The sequence below is a fragment of the Mixophyes fleayi genome, chromosome 4, assembly GCF_038048845.1.
Source record: "Mixophyes fleayi isolate aMixFle1 chromosome 4, aMixFle1.hap1, whole genome shotgun sequence".
Taxonomy (NCBI): domain Eukaryota; kingdom Metazoa; phylum Chordata; class Amphibia; order Anura; family Limnodynastidae; genus Mixophyes; species Mixophyes fleayi.
Genome location: NC_134405.1, coordinates 103,853,408 through 103,880,636, shown reverse-complemented (window position 1 = coordinate 103,880,636; position 27,229 = coordinate 103,853,408). Strand labels below are relative to the sequence as shown.

Sequence of the window (27,229 nt, the reverse complement as noted above, 5' to 3'; positions counted from 1 at the left end):
TTGGTCATTCTTGATCCCTCTGTGAAATGGATCTTCAGTGTACTCCGGTATTTCAGAAAACAGAAGATGGGTTGATAAAAAGTTTGTGCATGGTGATTTGTGACCAGCCCTCAATTTGCTTAAAAATATGTGCGCACTGCAGGTATGTTTACATCATCATCAGCAACATTTATTTATATACATAGGGATCAATCATACAAAAACAAGCAGCAGAAGCTTTTCATTCAAGAAGGGTGATTGAAGCATTCAAAGGACGGTCAAATAGTGCACAAGGCCTGAGCGGGACCAAGTGTGAGGAGAACAATGATATAATGTTCCTAAATATTACAAACATACCAACATGACCCTTTTTATGTGGGAACATTTGTCCTCTGTGGTGTTTAACAATCTTTCACTGAATTGACCTGGACTTCATGAAATAACTGATGTAAAAGTCTTTGTCTGCACCAACTCAGTTAATTGAGCCCATTTTAGTTAAAATGTAAGTGGGAAATACCAGGTGATACAAATGTCTAGTAAAATTGGTTATGTAAGTACACTATAATTTCTACAATAAGGTTGTATAGTCTATCCATTCTTTACTAACCATTATAGGTCTCCCAACTAGCAGGCATGTATATTATTATTTTCTTTTTTTTACAATCATGGAAGCAATAGCTTGTTGGTAGTGTCAGTGACTGTGGCCCTGAGTTTGAATCCTACAAGGTGTTTGTGGAGGAATAGAAAAGTTAATTCTAAGCAAGATATCTACTCTACTCATACTATCCTTCTATAAAAGATGGCAGAAGATTTGGCCAGTTTCCATAGTGGTGACTAGAGTGACCTAGTTTGTCTGCCAACATTTATTTTGTACGTTCTAGATAAAACTAAAGCAATTTATAAGGCTATTTAACTGAAAATGTGAGTTACTATAAATATATATAGAAAGAGAGGAAACATTACTAGTAACATTTATAAAATACAAATTCAAAAGTGGAAACATACTAATATCTAGAATGGAGTGGAACAGGAAGTTACCAATAGCAAAACAATCAGGCTCAGAGAACCATTATTAGCTCTTTTAACATCAAATGAAGTTTGAAATCCTATAAAGTGTGTAGATTATAATCCCTCCAATAGGTTTGTATAATCTATTCATTGTTAACGAACCATTGTAGTTCTTCCAGGCTATTGTTATTTTCCGTTTACAGTAGCTGAAAAAATAGCTCATTGGTAGTGTCAGTGACTGTGAATCTGACGTCCTGAGTTTGAATCCCACAAGGAGCTTGTAGAGAATTCCATGTAAAGTTTATGGAGGAATAAGAAAGTAAGTCTAAATAAGATCTATAGACTCTACTGATACTATCCTCCTATAAAAGATGGCAGAAGAACAGGTCAGTGTATGACGTGATGATTCATGACCTACTTTGTCTGCCAACACTTATTTTGTGCTTTCTAGATAAAACAGATAAGGCTATTTAACTGAAGATGTGAATTTCTATATCTGTATATATTGAGAGAGTGAATATTACTATTAACATTTATAAAACACATATTCAAAAGTGGGCAAGTGCCAATATCTTGAATGGAGTGAAGACAACAAAACATTCAGGCTCAGGGTGCTATTATTGGCTCTTTTAACATCAAACAAAATAATTAATTAACTTTTTTTCATGCAGGTGGAATTCCATGAACATTACTAGAATCTCTTTTAACTACTAAAATCCTTTTGCCAATTGGATCACTTCAAACTAATCAACTCTTGTGTTAATCTAATTTTACAGCAGCACGGTTACTTGGTGCTCAGCTCCAGCCATTCTCTTCTAATGTTTGTGTTGGCTGCACTTTAGGTATACAGTTGTACGGAGTTAATGTAAACTTTATTCTATTTTCTCAGGACAAAATAAGTGACTGAGGTATTGGAATACCATTATGTATCTTTAAATATCCTGGTTTCTCCAGAGCAAAACATGGATGCACTAAATGCCGAAAATGACATTCAAATGTATACAGGTGCTGTAGAATGTTCATGTTGAAATACGATATTCTTTCACAGTCGTAATCAAGCAGGATTCCGATCCTCGATGGCAGTATTGTTATCCGAATATCTGGAGACACTCCACAATGCAAAAACTCGTATTTGTGCCTATGGAAAACAACATTGTAACAACAAGATTGTAACGTCTGATGGCACACATGTTGCATTTTACAGGAAAGTACATTGCTAGCCACAATATTAAAAACCTTCAAACACACAACAGTGACACATTGATGATGCCTCCAGGTATTAAATAAGCTAAACCGAGCAGTATTTATGAAGAAAGCGGAAGTGGGGATATGGGATGGACAATTAAAGTCACACTTGACTCTTTTCACAATGTGAATCTGTAAACCTGCAAACTAGTTGAAGATTGATACCCGATAAGTCCTGAGAAATGGGACAAACACCATGAAATTCACCAATTGCACAAATACAGAATACAGCGTAGATTTGCATTTTTGTGGTTTGTAAATGAGCCTTAGTAATGTCACATACATTGATGTCATTTTGGCATCAGCCATTGTGACGTATGTGATCACCTATTGCATATCACCAGTGACGTCACAAATTGTTATACCATCTATTTTGATATAATTAGTAATGTTACTCATTCTCATATTACCAGTGATGTTAAACATTGCAATGTCATCCGTGATGTCACAGATTAGGAGGTTGTCCATAGTGATGTCATCTGTTTTTATATCATTGTAATGTAACCCATTGTAATCCATGAATGACCTCACCCATTGTGATGTGATCAGTTGTATCTCCCATTGTGATACTTCTCATGCGGGTGTCGCTCATTATAATGGCATTAGTGATGGTACTAAATCTAATGTTTAGTATCAAGATACCTGCGTTTGTCTCTGTTGCCCATGAGCTTTGCTTTAACTATCATCTTCCCCATTAAACATGTACGGCATTGCACATGATTACATCACCAAGGGTTACTCTATGGGGTACTGGGCAAATTATGGCAGATGGACAGGGAAGACAAGAGTCAGGTACCATGCACCAGTCTATTTTCCCAGTACAAAAGAAGTTAAAAGGGGAAAAAATGTCACCACCTCAAAACAATAGTACAAATGAATAGTTTAAATATAAAAACATGGAGGACTTGTCAGCCATGTGGTGGAATTTTGGAGCAAGTAAAGAGTACGTGGGAGGATTTTGTGATGAGGTTGTGACAAAGTTATTTTTGGAGGGGGCGTATGGCTCTGTCTGTCATTTGTACTGGACCCCACATGGAGCTCTCAGCATTGGGGGACATTTATAAAAACTGTTTTGCATGCAACTGTGTAATGTGGTGTTGCCCACAGCAAACAAAAGCAACCTGTTACACTGCTATCACACATTTGCAGCCCTCTAACCTTTAAAAGGACCGTACATTACCCTTGATCCCAGTAATAAGTTAAAACAATACATTTAAAGAAACAAAAGAGAAATTAATGTATAATAACATATCAGCAGGTATTGCAATGCAAGATAAACAAGTGTTACAAGTTGTAACAGACAAATCTGATAAATCAATGTAACTTCTGGGCGATTTTTCACCAACTTTGGAAAGCTATGTGCAATGCTGGAATAGCCACAACGCAGTTCTGCAGAGAGGTTTCCATCCCTCAACTTGTTGAGTTTGTTGTTTTTAATGTACCCCATGATCAAGAATGTTTGCACACATGTGTAAGTGGAACCAAAAGTAGACTACAACTCTGCAACACACAGTGACATGACAAGTCCTGCCTAAAAAAGTCCTTAGTTTACTTTAAAGAACTAAGCAGGAATCATGCAGCTCTTTCCCATGAGCAAGGAGAGAGACCATGTGATGTAGACTGCATGTTCCTCATTCTCTGATCTCCGATATGCTGCTAGTGCTGCATGACCCCCTGCGTTGTACTAAGGAGATCACATGGTGCGGAAGTTGGCAAAGAATAAGACCAAATTCGGTCTTATTCTCAGTTTTCACCCGAAATTTCATTTAATAAAAGCGAGGGCCAAGGGACATAACACAGAAAATAACAGCTGTGATTGACAGAAAAAATGAATAATGGGTCAAAAAACAAGAAGGACTCAGCTTAAGACTCGGATGGCTGCAGGTGGTCCTAGGGATTGCTGTTGCCCATAACTGTTCTAAACTGTACTAGAAAAGTTACAGAATGTAATTGGTTGCTAAGGACAATACCACCATCTGTGTTACCTGTAGAAACCGTTTTCATAAAGATCCCCCATAATGTGTTAACTTTGAGCAATATACTGCACAAAGCCGAGTACTCCCAAACATTCTCATCACTGGAAGCAGAGTATTCAGATATATGCACATATTATGCATGACATGTATAGATAGACATAAAGGTTTGCCTGTGAATGAGATATACTTGCTTGAAGTAGGCTTGTTTTACCTTTTAGGTGTACAGATGTGTCTGAGACACCAGGAAGTGTTGTTAGCTCCAAGAACACCATTTCTGTTCGTATCTTCGTAGGCTACTCCAACCCTATACTCTGTGCACTCATCAACTTCTACCTCCCAGTAATGCTTCCCTCTGAAGGGTATGAGATTTCCTAGGACAGCAATGCATCTAGGAAGTAGAAAAAAAAATCATATATTTAAAATAAATTAAATGAGTTCTGGATAGGAGCAATATCCTTCCTTCCCTTTAAGGCCATAAGATGCTCTCACATGCTGTCAGATACAACATGTACACATGCCAATCAGACCACCCACATGCCCACACATGACACTTTATAACATAGCAGGGGATAGGTCAGATGGAGCACAGACTTGGGGGCCTCAGGGGCAATCTTACTGGCCTGCTGGATGCCTGTTGTCCACTACTGCTTTAAGGGCTTTTACACTTAAAATACCAGCTTACCTCACTTTAGGCAACATTTTTAAAGGGTCATTTCTTCACTGCTTCAAAAGAGGAATGTTGTATTATGATACAATCAGGGGTTAAAATATAAAATATGAATTGATGTAACTCACTGTGGTCAAATAATAAAGGGGTTCATTTAGATAGGCTATCTTACCTGACCATTTGCTCTATCCTGGCACACTGCTATGATCGTGCCCTTTCCTAGATCTAGTCTTACACTTCACTAGTTGGCTAGTCTTACACTTCACTAGTTGGTATTGCTCTTTCACTACCATTATGATACAACTCCACAGAGGGGCGAGGAGATTTGAAATCCCTTTCAAATCACAAAAGGGACACTAGCTGTAAGGAACAGTATGGCATATAGGAATTGTAAAACATCAAAGGAAGAGTGTTCATACCAATACTGGCATCAATGTCTATGTGTATTTATCATCAGTGGGATTAAGCACTAATAAAAACCACTGACAAGTGAAGTGAATAACATTGATGATCTACTTATAATGCCACGTGTCAAGGGGTGGGATATATTAGGTAGCAAGTGAACAGTCAGTTCTTGACTTTCATGTGTTGGAAGCAGGAAACAAGGGAATGCGTAATGATCTGAGCGACTTTGACAAGGGCCGAATTGTGATGGCTAGACAACTGGTCAGAGCACCTCCAAAACGGCAGGTCTTGTGGGGTGTTTCCGGTATATAGTGGTTAATACTTTCCAAAATTGGTCCAAGAAAGGACAACTGGTGAACTGTCAACAGGGTCATTGTCGTCAAAGGCTCATTGATGTGCGTGGGGAGCAAAGGCTAGCCCATCTGGTCCAATCCCACAGAGGAGCTACTCTAGCACAAATTGCAGAAAAAGTTAATGCTGGCTTTGATAGAAAGGTGTCAGAACACACAGTCTGTGTATGGTGCTTCACAGCCACAGAGCGGTCAGAGCGCCCATACTGACCCCTGTCCACTGCCTAAAACACCTTCAATGGGCATGTGAGCCCCAGAACTGGACCATGGAGCAATGGAAGTAGTTGGTATGGTCTGATGAATCACGTTTTCTTTTACATCATGTGGACGGCTATGGGAAGAAGGGAAACAGCAGAGGCAATGTTCTGCTGGATAGCTCATGTGGATGTTACTTTGATACGTACCATATACCTAAACATTGTTGTAGACCAAGTACACCAATTCATGACAACGGTATTCCAAGATGACTAATACGCCCTGCCAAACTGCAAAAATTGTTCAGCAATGGTTTGAGGAACATAACAAAGAGTTTCTTAAAAGGTGTTGACTTGGCCTTCAAGTTTCCCAGATCTCAATCCAATCGAGCATCACTGGGATGTGCTTGGTACTAGATACCACAGGACACCTTCAGAGGTCTTGTGGAGTCCAATCCCTAATGAGTCAGAGAAGTTACTGAAATACTTTAGTGTCCCCGATACTATACTTTATTTATACTATACTTTATAATATTTCCATTTTCATATAAATCTGTGTGTAAATTAATGGCCAGGGAATAGTTCAACTTTAAGAATTCCCCACAGAATTTTGTGTTCAGGGGAAATCATAAAAAAACCCTATTACCATACACACAGTCCGCTTTTCGTTACCTTGCAGGAAATGAGGGCTCAACTAGGGGACCTAAAAGCCCCTACAAAATGCTAGCTTTGATAAAACTCTTGGAGGTGGCAGTTTGGACAATAAATAGTAAGTGTGAAGCATAATTTTGTTGGTTTTTTTTTTTTTGTTTTTAGAATTTTTAGGCAGACCGGGTGGTCTTGTAGATATTAACCCCTTGCCATATGTCACACAGGCTCAGATGAGTACTGTTTGTGACAGGGACACAAACACATTGCAGTCATGGTTTATTTTCAAGACTTTTAGCCAATCGCATATTAAGTTACAGCCTGTGAGCTCGCCAGCTGCAGAAAATACACAGAAAACTGACGTATCTTCTACTCCACATGTGGAATGGATTTAAGTTTCTACAGCAAAGTATTGATGTAGGAATATTCTAATATTACATATTTCAAATATTTCTTCAAATATTGGATTTCTATTTAACAAGTATAGTTTAAAGACTGAACTTCTTAAACTCATCCTTTGGGGCCAATTCAATTCGGCAGCGTTTTTCTAGGAATAACGTGACCTGCGCACTATTACCGTTACTACGGGAAAAGTGCGCAGTATTACCGTTAGTGCGATTACAGTTTATTTGCTCAGAGACCCCGAGTTACATACTATTAATTTAAAGGAACTTAAGGTTTGAGCAACCATTTATTTTATTATTATATGCGCACTATTTGTCCCCCCCCATTGCTATCTATTAGTATAATTAATTTAAATCTGCAGAAAACACAATAGCATAGATAACACATAAGCAAAAGGTAGTCCAAATGACATATATACAGCATTGAGCTGTGTAGTTCTTATAATGTTGTGGGCAAGAGGGCATTGGAGAAAAAACTGTTTGGCAGGGGGTATGTCTGAGAAGAGCTGGTGTGCAAGGGGGCATGTGTGAAAAAGCTGGCTAGGGCAGGGGTGCATATGAAAGAAATGCTAGTGGGTAAGGGGCATGTGAGAAAGCTGGTGGGCAGCGGGGGACATGTCAGTATGTAACAGGTGAGTTGTGTCAAGGTTTTTATTGCATTGTTCTAAAATCTAACATTTGGAGCCTCCCCTATAGATATCCTGCGTTTGCTCCTGGGCAGCAGTCAAGCCTGGACAGCATTCTGCGTCAGTCACAGGGGCGGATCCAGAAGTTAATTGTACCGGGGACGATTTAGGGGGGGTGATTTAGCCCCGCCCCCTTTTTGACACCTAAGGCTGCTGACGGCTGCACACTATGTGCAGATCCGTTCAGCAGAGAGAGTTAGGGAGAGAGTCCTGCCCGGCTGCTCTGATTGTGTCAATCAGAGCAGTTGGGCAGGACTCTCTCCCTAACTCTCTCTGCTGAACGGATCTGCACATAGTGTGCAGCCGCCGGCAGCAAACCCCTGCTAGGGGGGGCGATTGCCCTGATCGCCCCCCCCCCCCTGGATCCGCCACTGGTCAGACATCAGTACATCTGGACATCAGTGCATCTGGACATCAGTGCATCTGGACATCAGTACATCTGGACATCAGTACATCTGGACATCAGTGCATCTGGATTGCAGCCTTACCAGCCAGCCAGGAGGAGGTAATAGTTACTATTTTCATTTTACAAATGTCAAGTGTGTGCTAGGAAGTGGGAATTAGGGGGTGGAGGGGCGGTAGGCTGAAAATTAGCTTAGGGCGCCGAAAAACCTTGCATCGGCCCCAGGTGTGAGACAGAAGGGTAGAGAGGCATTAACTAAGACATTGTATATTACCAATAAACCTCATTCATCTGTGCATTGGGTAAATCACTTGCCATGCTCCTGGTATGAATCTCAACATTAAACTCACAAAACTGATAGATTCAGTCAATTGATCTTTGAAAAGTACTATTTTAATGATTTATGTTTGTAAATGTCAACTATTCATTTATTTATAGATCATCAATGTATTCTGCAGTACTGTACAAACTGGGAAACAAATTGACGGCACCATAAAAACAGTACAGGAACTTATGAGAAAATGCAAGGTTACAGTTACTTTACTCTTTCATTCTCAGTACAATACCTTGAAAAATTGTTGCAGTGGTAAGGTAAATCCTCCAGACTTTCCTCCTCTTCACAAGAAATTGTAAATCCATTATCAGAAATAGCCAGACGCGGATGAGCAGTTTCTTCATTAAGATAAAATGATGTACCTATATAGATAACACATTTGTGGGCTATGTGGGCTCAGTGTAAGTATATCATATTAAACACGCAGTTATGCAGTATTATAATAATTGTTGACTTGTAAGGAGCCAGAGTACTCTGCAGCACTGGATAGGGGGGGCAGGAACATACAAGATAATGGGCCTGATTCATTAGGGAAAGTAAAGCAAAAAAAAATTAATAACTTTGCATCTTTGCAAAACCATGTTGCATTGGAGGAGGGGTGTAAATTTAAAATTCGAAGCCAGATTTATAGTTGGGCTTGTCCTAGATCAACTTTAAATTTCAGCGTACACATAAAGCTATCAATTGTTTGTGTGCTAGATGAAAAAACAGCCAGTATTTAACTTTCTGTGCAAAATAATAAACTAATTTGCACCCCTTGCATTGTAACATGGTTTGTCCAGGAGCAAAGTTGCTCCTTTTTTGCCTTACTTTCCTTAATGAATCAGGCACAATAAAAGCAAATGTGAAATCAAAGGACAGGGAAATACACATTACTGTGCACAGGGCTTAGGACATTTAATTTCCAGTACCATTCACTAAGGTTCATAACACTGAGGTCAAAAGGTCTTCTCACTGCTCATACTTTAAGACCTTAGATCCACATGTTCAGCAGCAAGGTGCCCCTTGAAGTTATTTTCAAATGTTGGTTAATATTCAAGTATGCATTATTTATCTTTATGAAAAAAGTAACCAAGATGTTCCATTATAATTTAGTATTTTATTATACTGGTGAATCTTTGCTTTATTGTAAGGGTAGAGAGTGCTGTGATTCAGAAGTACATATGTTTTTAGCTCAAGCACGTTGTTTTCAGTAGGAAACAATAAAGATATATCAATATCAATCATGTGCCAATATTGGTTGCACTACCTAAATAAAAAATGTCCCATACTTATAGGGGCTAGTCTGGCACTGTGATCTTTCCTGGTGGCTGGCTCCTCCAGCCAGCCACACTATAAAATGTATTCCTGCTTGCACAGCACATGTACAGCCAGTCAGGGCAAGGGGCTGATCTCTGCTTCTCCTCCCTTATGATCTACCTGGCTTCCCTCATGTGCTCCCCCTCCCCTTCTCCTTTATGTCTCTTCTTCCCGTCCCTCCTGTTTCCTCTCCTGATGAGTCCTCATCCCCTATTTTTCTCTCTATGCTCCAAATGTCTAGATCCCATCCAATTTGGCCACCCACAATAGCATCACAACAATCTATGTGCTGCAGAATTAATTCATTACATTATGTATAGCTTGTTTCTCATTTACTACTGAAATAAGAAAATGTTCATTCGTATTGACCAGAACTCATGCAGTGTTCTTTGACCTGGTGGCACAAAAGCTCAATAAAGGAAGTCAATACTGTCACCTGTTTCATACATAGGTCATTATTTCTGAGAAGTTTTGCAACGCCTTGTTGAATGCCAATAATGTATATACCTATCACCTACATCACATGGAGGGTTGAACAAATATTCATGAGCATGCAGCCAGTCCACTGGGAACTAGTGACATCAATGAGGCGAGAGGCACTTTGTATCTCATGCTTGATGGTTCAGGCCACAAACTCTAAATTCCCCATGTGAAGGTAATTTCTGGCCTCTATACTGATGCTCTTATTGTGTGTAACACAGTCGATAGTGTTGTTAAGATACCTGTGGTGTGAATGGTAATAGATTTGCTGCTCTCACTCGGCCCACCCACATTCACAGCTCTGACACTGATGTGATATGTCTCCCTTTGATTCAGCTGGATGAGAGATTCACAGATAGGAATTCCAACAATAGACCTGCGAAAAAAATTGTGAATTATGAGTAACACACACATCCAAGTGACAGCAAAATAAACACTTGTACAGCTCTTCCAGCAGTGAGAGTGTACAAAGTTCATTAGCATACAAGTCTGAGAGCGTTCTGTGGCTCAGAAAGGTATTTAATGGGAGCAATCATTATCTATACTACCTAGTAATTGTTTTCCACAATTTTGTTTTCTCCTAAGCAATGAAAATAGGACGCCAAAATCAAACATTTAAAGCAAAACATACATGAAATACCAAAGAGAAGTAAAATACACACATGAGGACACTTTGCTGCGTGTGAAATACAAACATGGTATTGTCCACCTAGTAAGATTAGAAGAAAGTCATACTTAGCCGTCTGTTGCAATGGAGCCATGGGCAAACACGGAGTAGCGTCACATGGCATTTGATTTTCTAAATACAGGTAATCAGAAGGTCACAGCAAAAAAACCCTCACATAAACCTCTCTGCGAGTGTGAGATTAGGGCTAGCGGCACACTCAGTAGACCGAACTTTGCCAACTGGCACCAAATCACGCCATGTAAGTCAAACGAAGGTGTGCCATCTGACTAGTGTCTGCCTGTCTGATTTTAAATAGATGTTCCAGAGCCATCAGCTGACTCATTCCATACAGTAATTTGTCTGCTCAAGAACTCTTATGGCTAAGTTTGGGAGCAGGCAATTAGAACCCGCATAGAATGGGATAGGCTAGTCTATGAAAGTCTGGCAACTCTACTTAATGGCAAAGCTCCACATCAAAACATTGGTAATTTTGTCACTATTTTGTGGTCTCATTATTTCTTTTTCCCCATTTGTAACGCTCAAATTAATAAAATCTTTTATGCATTTTGCTTCATTTGCAGATAAGAGTTAAGTGGCTATTCAAATAAAAATCAGGTAAAGCAAGCACACCTACAATGGATATTATTATTATTATTATTATTATTATGATTATTATTATTATTCATTTTTATTTATAGGGCACCACAAAGTATCTGTAGCGCCGTACAAGGACAAACAATGGCACAGTACAAGGTGAAACAGCACAGTACAAGTAACAGTAAACACTATAACTCTGGGGGCTCAGGCACAGCATGAAAGAGAGGGAGGGAGGGGAAATGTGAGTATAGGCAGGTAACTATGGCCCAAAAGGGTGGGCACGGATGACAGGTTGAGAGTCACTGAGCGGAGCGGAGAGAAGCGAGAGGAGACAGAGGGCAGAGGGACCGAGAGGAGGTGAGCTGAGTAGCTGGAGAGCGCAGTTAAAAGTGATGGAAACAGGAGATAGGAGAGCCCTGCTCAAAGAAGCGAACCATCTAAAGGGAGGGGAAGACAGACAGACACATGGATGAGACGGAGAGACGGGAGAAACGGAGACGGAGTCGAGGAAGGGGGAGAAGGGAAGAATGGATGGATACGAGAACTTCATCTTCAACTTCCACTTCAACGCACCTCATATATTCAACTTATTGATTTCAATGGGATTTGTGTTTAAGTGACCTGTCAGGCAATTAATGTTCCTGAGTTTTAAACAAACAACCCGCTACAAATACTGTATGTAGCTTTTATAAAGAGTTTTTAAGCACAGGAACAACTAAAGCTATAAAAACCACCTGTATGACAATCATTTAGATTTTTAAACTTTTAATTATACAATGGAATTAAGTGATTGAATTATATCCCTAAACTGATCAACTGGTCCATTAACCATTCCCTGTCTGTAAGTTCCATAGACATTACAGTTCATAATTTTTGGTATAACTTGAGTATAGAAAGAATACTTACTCTGATATAGAACTTTCTTTTACTTCATTTGTCACATTGTATATTTCCACTGTGTACGAGTCAACAGGGTTTATGTTCCCAGATTCCCAGCAAATTAAAGCTGCATTTTCACAACTCAGACATTCCCTGGTTTTAATGATGGGAGGGGCTGGTGCTAAAACATATAACATATATTATTTGCTGACATGAAATGCATTCTCTATGTTAAAAAATGAAGTTCCAACCAATTTCCCAATGTACTTCTCCCTCCCCCAAAAAGTAATATTTCCAGTCGATAGATAATTTAGCAATCGTCCAAGTGCCTTCTGTTGCAAACAAAGTACTTACAAAAGCTGTTTTAACGCATTTGCTCATATGCAGTAAATTGACCTTCACAAAGTGCCTTTGAAAACACAATTGTCTGTCACAGCCCACTCTGCTTTTCAATGGATCCTGACAACCCTTGTAACTCACAGGTGCCTGACTGACTGTTACTGTCTGAAACTCAGAATATAGTGCTGTAGAGAAGCTTATATGGTTGAATGTGACGTTTCACCTATAAGTAGGATTCCCATATGTGTTGCTTTCCCCAATAAAGTCCTTTTTTTGTCACCCAAAATCTATAACTCAAAATACTTATTTTTTTTAAATTTAATCTAAATTAACCCAAAATAATAGCACAAGTTCCTATATACAGTATATGAGACCTATTATTTGGGTCACTTTTATGGCCTGAATAAACCTTAGGATTGATAGGTGTCCTGGCTTTAAACACCAAGTAGAGACTCTAAAAATAAAAGTGTGCTGCCATTGTAGATAGTGTGCAGCACAGCACATACTTCTCAATGGAAATTGCACATGGACATATCCAGTGTACAGCAGACATAGGGATAGATTTACTAAGCTGCGGGTTTGAAAAAGTGGGGATGTTGCCTATAGAAACCAATCAGATTCTAGCTGTCATTTTGTAGAAAGTACTAAATAAATGAAAGCTAGAATCTGATTGGTTGCTATAGGCAACATCCCCACTTTTTCAAATCCGCAGCTTAGTAAATCTAGCCCATAATCTCAATGAAAACAGTCTACAGTTTGTTTGTAGCAAACATTCAGGTAGTACTGAGTCTGTATATTTTCACTAATGGGTATTCATTTCCAGATATATTGTATCAGACTTTGTGTGGTCTTATTATGATACAACAGTACAATTACCTGTCACATACACAGCACTTTCACTTGCTGGACTCTCGCCACTGGCATTTATGGCAATAACCCAGAATTCATACTGTGTGTTTGGCATCAGGTTTTTTACTGTGCAATATGTTTCCTTGGATCGTATTATAAATTCTGTGAATAAAAAAAAAAAGAATTTGGATGAACAAACGTTCTTTTATAACAGTTATTTATTTAATAAATAAAAAAACAATGGTGCTGTGCTTCAGCTGCCCCTGTGTTAATGGTGCGCCCTACTCTACTAAAGCAGCCCTAAGGGGGTGAATCGGTAGACCATAGATAATACTGTGCATGACTGCATGAGATAAGGGGCTATACCCTCCCTCTCCCTCTCTCTCTCTTACACATATTCACTCCTCTAGGAATTTTCATGGAGTTCTCCTAAATTACTCAGATAAAATGAGCAGAACTTGATCAGAACTGTTTAGTGGACATTAGATATATCTACTCTCTTTCGAAAAATTTGGTAATACATTAAGTGGGAAAGATAAAGATTTATATAATTAGTAGTATAGTTATATAGTTCTGACTCAAATCGTATCGTTTTAATAGATCAGTGTTCACCTCTTTTACCAATATTATATACAGTCAGATTAGAAAAATGGGTTAAACAATTGTGAAATTAGGGCATATTAATTAGATCTGAGGCAGATTATAAGTAACATAGTTTAAGAGGCCCAACTCTTACCTTCTCTATCCTCTCCCGGTGTAACATCAGAAACTGGTTTATAGTACAGGTGGTAGCGCTCAACTGTGTCATCAGAAAACAGGCTCCAGCACACACGGAGAGATGTGGCTGTGGCGGAGTTAGGTGTCTGAGGATTGATTACAGGAGCTGAGGGAACTACAATATGAGCGATGTCATTACTGAATGCATGTACAAATCACAGCCTTGAATGATGCAATCTCAGAACAAATAACAACTGAAAGTAACTGACGAATAGGCTCAGGCACACTGCAACCTGCACCTCCATAACAGCTGGAGAGCCACAGACTGCATTATTCTGTTATAGACCATATTATATGGCTTATTTGACACACATAAAAAACATTGCTGTATTATCTCTAAGCATTTGGAATTCTCAAGAAGTGAAAAAGCATCATAACCAGTCTTTGGTTAGTTCTCATGGGACTGTCCAATGAAGAGCAGGACTGCTGGTGAGTGGAATGTGCAGAACTCTAGCTGTGATTAGACTGGTTACCATCAGCAGCAGCTATTTAAATCATCTCTCACTTTTCTCCCACATCTCTCTCTACTCCATTGATGCACTTTAGTTCCAGAAACCTTCATCCTTATAAAACAATTTTATGGACTATGCACAATATTTATTGCATTATGTCACAATAATAGGTTTCACATCAGTTTGAAACAGAAAACCTGGGAAAACCAAGGGGCATGAGTTTGGTTGAGCCCATAAAAGACACCCATACTTCCTATTTGGTAAAAATTGTATCTTATTGCATCTATCATTTACCTTTAAGCAGAATATTTGTTACATTTATTGAAAACCATTTTGTTTATTTATTTACATCGGTCCTTGAGGCCTCGTACATCCAAATATTTTTTCAGTGGTTTATTTAAATGAATATATAACCACACTAAAGCTTTTGGTTCATTAGTCCCTATGGGAAACACTCTCTGCACGCTCAGACACTCACCGCGAATGCTGAGCAGTCTTTGGATGCAAAGAAGTGCTGCAAGCACACCCAAAAACTGCCCTACATTGCCTGTGTGCACAGAGAGGGCCTGGATCATTAAGGATCGTAAATGCCGACACGTGCTCTATTTTGTGTGAAATCGCACTGCGCATGCCCGGACTTTATGCCAGTGAATGCAGCAACATTCACATAATCTTCGGGCGCAAAGGACCTTTGCTACAGCCTAGGATTTCAGGGACAGAATGGGGAGGGGACTGGGCGCATGCATGTAGTCAGTGTACAGTAAGGATGTGCCAAGCTAGAGCGCACGCAGCAGCGTCTGTTTCAAGCATTGGGCATCTCAAAGGTATATATGTCATACATGCCAACTCTCCTGGAATGTCTGGGAGACTCCTGAATTCCGAGAGAGCTGGCAATTCTCCCGCATCTGCCAGCATAGAGGGGTGTATGGGCGTACATTCTGTACATTCTTTTGTGACTTTACATTCCACATATTTATTGGACGCATATCATATTCCATATATGTATTAGACGTATCCTGCAGTGTATTTTTTATTATAGCAGAGTGGACCTAGACCCGTATTCATCAGCAGACGTATCTTCACAACCACTCCCTGTTGAATACGGATGTGCATGTGCCCGATGTATGTGCGTTTTAAAAAAAACGCACATTACGTTCGTTTTGCGTGCCTTAATGACTGCGGCCTAGAGCGTTCCCCAAAGATATCAGCAAACATTAACCTTCAATGTGGTCACATATACATTTCTAGCAATGCAACCCTTCACATTGCAGATGACTAAAAAACGCCCATGTATGCCAGGCTACACAATGGCAATGCACATACCGGGGAGTGTATTGATGGAATCCAAAAGCTGCTCCACATCAGAGAAGTCTGAACTATTGATTTGAAAATCTGCATTTGTGGAAATATTTAAATTGATGTCGGTATTGAAGTATTCCTGCAATCTGCAAACACAAAGAATAATTACATTTTAAAAGCACTGGGTATCAGTATAAAGTAGTACGATAATCACTATCATTTTAGTGATAGAGTTAAGTGTATAGAGCTCCCCAAATCCTTATTTTTCTTATATTATCCTGCTGTCCTCCTGTATCCATCACTTCACCTTATCTTCCCTATATATCTCATATCAATGTTGTTCTCATCATCTGTCACCACATTCTTTCTTCACTGCATCTTTTAAATCATGTGGTTTCGCACCCATATATACAGCTTATAATAGATATGCAACACTAACATCAATATATGTAGTCTGCAATTATCAGTCAGTACAATCTGGCTTTGCAACTTAATGGACCACTAAACCCCAAAATTGAAATTTTCAGATATGAACCATGAAAGTAAATTATATTGTTCAGTGTTAACTTGACATTCCACTGCAGATCTCTTGAACAGTAATGAGCTGAAGTTCCTCCCACATCTATAGGAAATTCCCTTAATGGGATCTAATATAGGTCAATATACTGGACTAAAGTCATTTGAGCCACTCTGACATTACTGCTCATGTCTATGTCTATGAATCAACAAGGCCACATATTGCATTTTGGTACAGCAAATCTCTTAAGTGGTCAGTCATTCTGTATCTGCTGTGTTAGAGATGAACTTCCTTCTGGACAACACAACTGCTGCAGAGGAGTGAAAGAAAGCAAGGGGAGTTAGTTAGTTGAACATATACACTTCAGTTATTTCATGACGATTAATTAACTCAGTAATTTATATGCTCATTAGGCGCAGAGCGAGGAACTAGCACTGTACCTCTATCCAAGATTTGTCCAGAGATTTGTACCTGTAATTATCAACTGACTGGAGCCAGGAACCACATGCCTGTAGTCAGCTGTATTTATCACAGGCCTGGAGCCAGGAACCAAGGGCCTGCTGTCACCTGTATTTATCACATGTCTAGAGCCAGTCAGTGTCGGACTGGGGCATGAAGGGCCCACCAGGGGACTGCAACGCTAGGGGCCCACCAGAGGGGGTGTGGCCAACCTTTAAAGAGGCGAGACCAGACACTAGAGGGGGAGTGGTCAGCCCACAAAGGACAGCTAGCACCATAGTGTAGTATATAAAGAATGCATTGTGTAAATAAAGAGAACACAGTCTTGACCTGCACCTTAGATTGGGCAGAACAGTCACCAAAAATCGGGATTATCCCACTAGACCAGGCTTGGCTAACCTGTGGCCCTCCAGGTGTTGTAAAACTACAAGCCTCAGCATGCTTTGCCACTTTATAGCAGCCTATTGCTGGAAGGGTATGCTGGGACTTGTAGTTTCACAAAACCTGGAGTGCCACAGGTTAGCCAAGCCTGCACTAGACTCAGAACATTTGACAGACTGTCCTACCTAGGTAAAGATAAAGGATGACTAAGTCCACGGTGCAAAACAATGTATCAAATCAAGAAAGGCAGCTTGTAGCAAACTATATAGGAAACACCAATCCCTATCAGATATATATAGACAAACAGCAAAATTTGCAAACAGGCGCCAATCATCTATAAATCCAAAACATTCAATAGTGAAAAGTCCAGAAACAAAAGAGGTATAAATGGGTACACAGGAAATCCTATGTTCCAAAAAGCACGGATGTAGAATCTTCTAATAAAGTCCCGAATAAATCAATGTTCCTCGTAGATCATACATAGGAAAGAAAAAAAGAAAACAAAAAACATAGTGCAATCCACATATATATCAAGTTGTAGATAGAGGAGAAAAAAATCCCTATGTACTCCGTGCAATATTAAATAAACGGGAACACCTCACGTGATGACGGGTTAAAATTAACCCCTCAGGGTTGCGCACTCACCAAATAGTCTGATAAAACAAGCCTGTATCAAAAGATGTAATTCTTCACGTTCGTCAGTCCTCTAATACAAATTCACTCGATAATACCGGACAGATCATTTGGTCAAACCGAAACCATAACCAAGGTGTATTTCTTGATATACATCAATCCGCTCATGTAGAGTTTCCTTCGGTTAAACCAGACTCCAATACAAGAAGAAATGCTCCATAGTGTAACATCGTATAGGTAATTTATTAAAAAACAATAAAAACAAACAGACAGATAAACGTCAGGCGGGACCTGATAAGTAGGGTTAGGTGGACCCTTACCGTGCTCAGGAAGGCAAAAAGCGTGTCTGATGGTACATATATGTAGCGAGCCAAGTCCCGGGAAACATGCCTTGAGAAAGGCTCTAGATGAGCCGAAACACGTTGGCTGACGGGAGGATCGTGACATCAGACGTGAGAGACCTGTAGTAGGAAGTGCTCCTGTTTCCGTTGATCAGGTGGTTAATACTGGCAAAATGGAGTTTTGTTGCAGTGAGTTTCCTGGGACTTGGCTGGAGCCTGGAACCAAATGCCTGTAGTCACCTGTAATTATCACATGCCAGGAGCCAGGAACTTGGTCTTTGTAGTCACCAAGTGCTTAGAACCAGGAACTAGTGCTGTACCTGTAATTATCAACTACCTAAACCAGTAGCTAGCACTGTACCTGTGATTATCAACTGCCTGGAGCCAACAACTAGCACAGTGTCTGTGTACATGAACATGTATCTCTACCAACAGCTACAATTGTTATTCTGTTACCTTATGTATCAAATGTACCCCACAATTCTTAGATTGTAAACTAATTTGACCTGGACCATCTTTACCTTCTATTTTATGTCATTCTATGCAGTGACAACATGGGATGGGGGACAGGGGGCAATTGCCTAATATCCAAATACCCTAACCCTCCCTCTATGCAGGAATTACAGAATTACATTTGGCATGTCGCAAGCAGGGAGAGTATTGCATAATATCTCCATGACAAACCCCATCAATTAGATAAGGTGTGGGCCCGTGGCTCTTGCAAGGAAGCCGTAGTTGACTATCCACTTCGGCACCCCCTTCCGCAATTGGAAAAAGGTAAAAGTCAACAGGTAGTATTCAGTGTGATACATTCTGTTGTTTCAGCAGTTCTAAAGGTGTAGGAACCTGGTGTATTATGGTTGAATATAAGAGGGCTAACCTATGTAATGTGTCTTTCATTGCCTATCCGTTAGGTCTAGAACAGGGTCATCTGGCTCTCCATTACCACTCTACTAGGTAGCTGGGGAAAAAATGTAATTCCTGCATATGGAAGTAAGAGCTGCGTCTCTATGACAACGTCCATACAAAATTGACTTCCCCCTGTATATAGATGTTCCAGAATTGCAACTTTTAAATGCAATAAAGTAATGCCCTTACTCTTCGTGCCTTCCTTTCCTCCTAATCATCCTACCACCACTGATTATGCTCTCTTGAAAGGAAGCGGGAAGAAGTGTTGGTATGTCATACCGGGAAATACCGCTCACTTAGCGCACTGATTGTATGTCATTTGTTTGTATCATGATCCCCTCAAACAATAGTGCTGTGTAATACATTAGTGCATTATAAATAATCATTATAATAATGACACTGAGTCTACTCAAGTGATACATAAATCATATCCAGAGGTAAGGGTTCATTTATTTAATCCATGTATAGAAAAACCTAGGAGTAAATAATTAATATATCTTCTAACATTACCCTCGGCAAGACATATGGCATCTATGTGATCTACAGACCCACTTTCCACTAATACCATCACTACCGTACTTGGGAGACAAATGCTAGATGTGGTATTCTCTAAAAATGTTTTCAGTCATTTACAGTTAGAACTAAACAACATATTATTACCTGTTGGTTGTGTCAAGTGCAATCTACAATAGGGAGAAAAAAAAAACAACAAAAACAAGAATTATTTAATCAATATACAGTAATGGTAAACTATCAATATGAATTAGGAGTATAAAGTATTAATACACAGATGATAGTAAACAATTATCATTTAATTGTTCCAAACCAAACTTAAGCTACCAAACAAAAAAATTGTTAAGTAACAGCAGTTAAGAGCGTCCAAATATTTAAAATATATATATCAAATGTACAATCATAATAATGTACCCTGTTGTATGTTTCAGAAAGAAAGAAGTAATAATGCTACTGTATAGGTCATTGGTACGACCTCATCTAGAATACTGTGTTCAGTTCTGGAGGCCATATCTCAAGAAGGATATAAATACATTACAGACTGTACAAAGAAGGGCAACTAAAATGGTGCATGTCCTACAGCACAAAACTTACCCGGAAAGACTAAAAGATCTTAATTTGTATAGTTTGGAGCAGAGAAGGGACCAGGGGGACATGATAGAAACTTTCAAATATAACAAGGTACAGGAGGGATGCTGGAGGGAAATAGGTTCCGAGGAAATTTGAGGAAAAACTACTGCCGAGAAAGGGTAGTGGATAAGTGGAAAAGCCTCTCTTCAGAGGCAGTAGAGGCTAATACAGTAGAGCAATTTAATTATGCTTGAGATAGACATAAGAATATCCTTAAAAAGACTATATACATGAGGTGGTGTAGTCCTAGAGCAGACAATTCCTTATATATAAGATAATTTGTATTTATTCCTATAAAAAAAACTTTTCATAAGTTACCGAAACAGTATGTAGATTTCTTATAAGACAACAATGTACATAAATGTGAAAGCATTTAAAGCTCATACCTTCACAAACTTCACTTTGTCCTTCCTTTTAAATAACTCCTGTGTTTTCTCCATCAAATCTTTAGAGGTGTCAAGACTTTTCCCACAATCAATTAATTGTTCAAACAAGGACTCCAGTTTCAGTTTCTTTTCCTCGCCGAGAGCTTGAAGCTTTTCCTCATGCTTAGAAGTAATTGTGTCCATCACTTCTGTGTAATGCATCTCAATGTTCTGGTCTTGTCTCCCAAAATTCTCCTAGAAGTTGTAATATGCCATAAGTTAGCCAGCTGAACATACTAGTTAACTCTGTTTATATGACTTACCTCTACTGTGATAAATATCTCTTCCAGGTGACTTGCAAAGTTGTCCATCTGTGCAATCTGCTCTTCCAGCTTGCACATGTTTTTCTGTATTTCTTCCTATAAAGCAAATTGAAGGTCAATTTTTAAGCAGCTTCTTGCTCCACACAATATATGTAGAAATATTATTTTACATACACAGCGCAAATTATGCTATTTTTACATAAATGCACCAGGAAGCATATGCACATCAATCTTTTGGAGGTGCAAAAGTGTGGATCTTCTGATGGGAGGATTGATGAGGACATTCCTTACTGCAGGTGGGCATTTTTATTTTTTCCATCATGCACTTTTCCATTTAATCTACACTTTCATAATAATATTAAAATAAAAAAAACATTGTATCTAGAATTTTGGCCCCCAAAAGCAATAATTGATGAAGTGGTCAACAAAATTCCAAGCAATGGTTGGTATACCGAACCAAAGCCCTAATTCAGTGCATCCATACATCCTTACATACACAGGTTTATACTGGTGCATGTTATAATTAGTATGTCTAATCCTACCTTGATCTCTTCTACAGCAGCAGCAATTTGTTTGACGTCATGACCTTTGTGTATGCCAGATGTTTCAGAGGCTCTGATAGGAGTTTTGCATGAAACACAGAAAATGTTTGGTGGTTCCTCTTTCTCATCATTGACCTGATTATCTGTGTGTGGACCTTCTATAGCCTCTGTTTTGCTAACAATTGAACTTGCATCTCCAAGGGTATCAAGTTGTTCTCTGTTTTCTTGGTGAGCCTCTGTATGTTCAGTGCATTCATCTTTATGTACTGGACTTCCACTTTGTTCTTGGCGCTCGTTTTCCTGCCCTGGATTTTCTTCAAGTTCTTTGCCTTTACAGTGTCCATCTGTATATCTGGAATGTTTGACTTCCTGTTCTTGCTCTTCTATTTCATCCTGAGTATGTTTGTCTATATGCTCAGAATGACCTCCTTCAAATTTAAGATGTTCGCTTTCTTGTTTGATTTCAGTACTCGGGAGGCGAAGCAGTTTGTTGCCTTCAAAATCGTTCTCTTCCACAGATTTGCTTATTTTATCTTGTTTGTGCAAGGTTTTCTCTGTATCTGGGGCATTCTGATTTCTAGGGGTGTGTTGCAATGATTGTGTTGTTAAACATGAATCTTTATCTTCAGACAATCCATGTACCGTTGCCAGTTCACCAACTTCTTTTTGTAAACCTGAGAGTACCTGGTCTGAACCAGGAGACCACGTTTCTGTGGCTGCTTCTTCCAGTTCCTCTTCGTGCTCTTCCTTTATTGTTTCAGGAACGATGCCTAATCTTCCCTGTGAATCACACACATCAGTGTGATAAAAAGTCAAGTCCTCCTGCTCTGGTTCATTTTCCTCTATTATAGTCTCAAGCTGTTCTTCTGCGCTATCTATAGATGATTCATCATCATCTGGTCTGACAACTTCAAATTCCTCCACTTTACCAGTCTCCATTATTTACTTCCCCAATGACGTTATTTCATTGTCAACTGAATGTTTCAAGAAAAAGAAAGAGAAATTAATTTACCATGTTGTTTTTAGTTTGGTTTTTATTATGAATTACCTAGTAATAATTCAAACATGAATAAACCTAGTAGTGTACATAAGTGCATGTAGGCCTCATGGACAATTATGTATTCAGTGTTACAGAACACTGCCAATATATAAATATATCATCATCATCATTTATTTATATAGCGCCACTAATTCTGCAGCCCTGTACAGAGAACTCACTCACTTCAGTCCCTGCCCCAATAGAGCTTACAGTTTAAATTCCCTAACACACACACAGACTAAGGTCAATTTGATAGCAGCCAATTAACCTACTAGTATGTTTTTGGATTATGAGAGGAAACCCACACAAACATTAGGAAAACATACAAACTCCACACAGATAAGGCCATGGTCGGGAATTGAAATCATGACCCCAGTGCTGTGAGGCAGAAGTGCTAACAACTAAGTCACTGTGCTGTCCACCATCTAATGCTAATGGCCATGCTAATGTTAATAATAAATTAAGGGGTATCTCTATGTCCATGCGATCCCCAGAAAGCCATTGGGCCTGATTCATTAAGGAACTTAGGCAACAATTTGAGTAAGTTTTCTTACTTAAGTTTTCTGGACAAAACCATGTTGCAAAGCAAGGGGTGTAATTGAGTTTATTATTTTGCACATAAGTTAAATACTGGCTGTTTTTTCATGTAGTAAAGCTGAGACAGTGTGCGATGGCTTGGAGACACAAAAGAATGTCATGCTTATATGATAAAAGGCAGCATGAATTGTTTTTGGGGGAAGAAATCAGTTAAATTAGATATGCTGTACAGGGTTATGGGGACATTCTTGCATTGGGATAGAGCAAAGTTCAGGGGGATGAGTTAAACTCTTGAACCTAGGGCTTAGCTAGGACTTCCATTATTTTCAAATAAAATGTAGCCAATGCACGCAACCTCATGACATACAGACTACTCTGACTATTCATGATGACTAATTAATTTAATGTTAGGGCTTGTGGAGAAGAAATAGGTCTCTTTATTAGATGGGAATGTTATTCACTTATTGTTGGGGCTGCTGTTGGCTAATATTTTGGTCTATTGAATGGGAATTCTATTAACTTAATGTCGGGGGGAAATAGATCTACATTATCAATGAGAATACTATTCATTTAATATTGGGGCTGGTTGGGAGGAAGGAGGCTTATTTATTAAATGTAAACACTATGGGCCTGAGTCATTAAGGAAAGCAAGGGAAAAAATGAGTAATTTTGATCTTGGACAAACCATGTTACAATGCAAGGGATGGAAATTAGTTTATTTTGCACATAAGTTAAACACTGGTTGCTTTTCCATCTAGCACACAAATACTTGATAGCTTTATTTTTACAATGAAATTTAAAGTTGATTTAGGACATGCCCTAACCCAACTATAAATCTGTCGGCACATTTTAAATTTACCTCCCCCTCCAATGCAACATGGTTTTGGCCAGGTGCAAAGTTACTCCTTTTTCATACGTTGCTCTCCTTAATGACTCAGGCCCTATTATTTTAATGTTGAGCTGGTTAGGGTCCTGTTTAATGTGGTGCTATTAATCAGCACCAGGGCTGTATGGAGGGAAATAGGCACATTTATTAAATAGGAATGCTATCAATTACATTTTGGGGCTATTTGGGTGGAAGTTGGCCTGTTTATATTAAACAAAAAAAAGCTTCTGATTTAATGTCTGTCTGGTTGGTGAGAAGGGATTGTTCACTCACTGCTCAGATTTCCAGGAGATGAATAATAACTATCTGTTTTTCAAAGAGGACCCCAACATTCCAGGATCTGGCCAAGCAGCCACTGATCAAGTGAAAATGGGAGGGGATTGTAAGTGGTCTGGTGGAGATGCTAGCTATGCCCTCCATGGTGCTTGCCATGGCCACACATCCCTGGCCAAACCTCCTCTAGTGGGACCGCACTTCTCATAATAGGCCCTTGTTAAGGTTCAGCTCCAGGCCCTTGTGCCCTTGATCTGTTGAACACTGGAGGGTTAAAATTATCACTGATCAATTCTAATCAGCACTTTTCACAGCCACAAGTTGTATTGTAAATTACCCTTGCGTAAACCACAGTGATATGCAAGAGCAAGTAGTCTACCCTGTTGCATAAACAAGGACACCTTCATTTGTTACCACTAACACCCATAAATGTTACTACTCCATCTAGTGGCAGAGCCATATTTAAGGACTGAGACCCTCCCCTTCCAGCAAACTTACCAGATTTCATGCAGGCCCAAATTATTACATAAACTGCTACAGCTATTGTTAGACTATTACCCGCAACTGAAGCACTTCTTCCATGTCCTTTATTTAAACCGTATTCAAATGTCATGAACTCTCAACTTTGTAACACGTAAAATGAAAACACCTACAGCAGAATACACACAACCTTGCGTAGAATGCTTATTGTGTGCATTACCATACTTGACATAGAACATTGGAAGCTTACAAGCCAGAGTTTGCATCATCTATCTGCAAGCTATAACAAGCTAGGAATTGCAGTTCAACAACAGCTAGACAATAAAGTGTCCAAGACTGTAAAGTTTAAAAAGAATATTAGATGTGTATTATGTGGTTCTTAAATCCCACACTGCGGAGCATGTGCTTTTATAATACAAAAATGCATTATAGCCACAGTGTGAAGTTATTAAATGTTATACAGAGATAAAATAGTCATGCACACAATTACCTGGTAATTTGGGTTCCTATCCCTTTGTAAGACAACCATATACAGGAGGCTTTAGGCTCAGCTTCTAGGGGAGAAGCGTGATAGCACTAAGGTAATTTTAGACATTTTAAAGTGTGTCCAGAAATACTGATTTCCCAGCAGTGAGAGAGGACGACAAATATAGATCTCCTGCAGCTGTCCTGCTCTCATCTCATGTCAGATGGGAGACGTATCAGAAGTGTGGCTGAGAATATGTCACAGTGTTTAGTACTACAACCTGACAAACACAGATACAATCATGAATATTCACTAGGGGAAAAGATAGGATATTCGTGTAATACACCATGAACATATATATATATATATATATATATATATATATATATATATATATATATATATATATATATATATTGCAATATCCCATCTCCAATACAGATTTGAATGTGTTATGAGGAATATAAAATCTGCCATAAGTTGGATGACTTATTTTTTTAAATTAAAGCTTCCATTAAGAAAGGGTACAGAAAGCAAAAGTGGGATAGAAGGTGGGGTAATCAATAAAGCAATTTTTACACATTATTCAGTGCATAGACTCAGTCTGGATGTGGAGCTGTAGACTATACTATTATCTTTATAATGCACTGAAGTGGCGTGGGGGTGGTTTTGGGTAAGTTACACTAGGAAAGGGGAGTAGGAAGGATATATGCAGTTTGTAGCATTTGCAGATTACATCATTGTTATGGGGTCTGTCAGGGGCAATAGTAAAATGGGAAAGGGGATAGGTCGCAGTACAACTGGGAAAACACATAATTGGGGTAAATACATAGAGCACAGGGCTTTAGCTTCCTGTGACTTTTTATTGTGTATTCTAAGAGTGGCGCAATTAATTATTTACTTATTTATTCTAAATGTGCACAGTGGATTATTTAATATTATAAAATGACTACTATTAATTTATTTAGATAAAGGGGCAGACTTTTTCATATTATTTATTAGGGGGCCAACACTTGTGGCACACTCCTGCGACACTACAATTATGCACTGTCACCCATGTGCATTCTGGCGCTTGTAGTTCTACAAGGACCAGCATGCCAGAACAGTCATGGGCTGCCAGTAGATGCTAGCACTTGTAGTGCCACAAAGCTGTTCTCTATTTTTACTTTATTATCCTGGTACCCACCTGCCAGGGACCAGAATGGGCATAGTGTTAGTCAGCATTGGGATGGAGCTCTCTAGGTGCGCCTTGCTGAGTAGAATGGCCTTATTGAAAATGTAAGGGAGGGTTTGAGTTTTTTCTTTTTTTGCTTATCTATTTATTTATATTTTCATTATGACAGGCAAGACAAGTCAAACAGCATGCGGTTTCAGCGTTCCCTTTCCCTCTAGTACTACATTTATTTATTTTTAACTAAAAAATGTCAGTTTGCCATGCGGTTTGATTAGACTGCAGGTTAGTAAATGTCCCCCCTAAATTCCTGCTACATTAAAACAAAAGAATAGAAGTAGACAGTAATCTTATTGTAGAAAACTAAGGTGTATATTTAATTTTGCAAGGGATATTACTGTTTAAAGGAAAGCCGTCAGTTCAATCAGGCCTAGACTTAGGCTATTTAGATGGAGGCTGAATAAATTGAAGCTGTTTTCCTCCTACCAGTATAAATGTGTAAGAATCTTTGTGTTGGATGTAGACGAGATGTTCCATGAGCATTATATCTGTGAGATTGGTAGATCTACTGATATACTGGTAGTTTGTTTCACTTTTCAGGGTATTAGATCCTGGCAGACTTTAGCATACAAGAAAGCAGTAGGTGTTTAGATGTTTTTTTCACTAGTTGGACTATGCAAACAGGAACATAAACAGATCTTGTCCAACTGACAAGACTAACACTCAACTGGCTACTATTATAATCTCAGACCAAAAATGTGTAATAAATAAAAGTGTTATTAATATTGTTGTTGTTTTTTTTAAAAAAAATTGCGTCTGATGTGGAT

The 27,229-nt window shown here is 39.0% G+C and overlaps 1 protein-coding gene and 1 non-coding gene across 2 annotated transcripts; one reads left to right on the top strand and one right to left on the bottom strand.

Annotated features, from left to right (window-relative positions):
- Positions 1 to 147: 147 nt before the first annotated feature.
- Positions 148 to 25,371, bottom strand: FSD2 (fibronectin type III and SPRY domain containing 2). Its single transcript, XM_075207921.1, has 13 exons — positions 25,256 to 25,371; positions 21,551 to 22,524; positions 21,009 to 21,104; positions 20,707 to 20,940; positions 19,838 to 19,860; positions 15,962 to 16,083; positions 14,146 to 14,301; positions 13,437 to 13,571; positions 12,249 to 12,402; positions 10,321 to 10,454; positions 8,532 to 8,661; positions 4,420 to 4,596; positions 148 to 2,125 (listed from the first exon to the last, which is right to left on the bottom strand). Exons 2-13 carry the CDS (start codon positions 22,487 to 22,489, stop codon positions 1,873 to 1,875), a joined length of 2,553 nt encoding a protein of 850 aa, XP_075064022.1. The 5' UTR covers positions 22,490 to 22,524; positions 25,256 to 25,371; the 3' UTR covers positions 148 to 1,872.
- Positions 1,291 to 1,422, top strand: LOC142156274 (small Cajal body-specific RNA 15). Its single transcript, XR_012692339.1, has one exon.
- Positions 25,372 to 27,229: the final 1,858 nt, after the last annotated feature.

What these genes read in the sequence shown, in the direction of transcription:
- FSD2 (XM_075207921.1), bottom strand. Translation starts at nt 22,489, where the DNA reads ATGGAGACTGGTAAAGTGGAGGAATTTGAAGTTGTCAGACCAGATGAT. An exon ending in AGATATTTATCACAGTAGAG is followed by an intron (nt 20,941 to 21,008) that starts GTAAGTCATATA and finishes TACAACTTCTAG; the next exon opens with GAGAATTTTGGGAGACAAGA. An exon ending in GCACTTGACACAACCAACAG is followed by an intron (nt 16,084 to 19,837) that starts GTAATAATATGT and finishes TTGTGTTTGCAG; the next exon opens with ATTGCAGGAATACTTCAATA.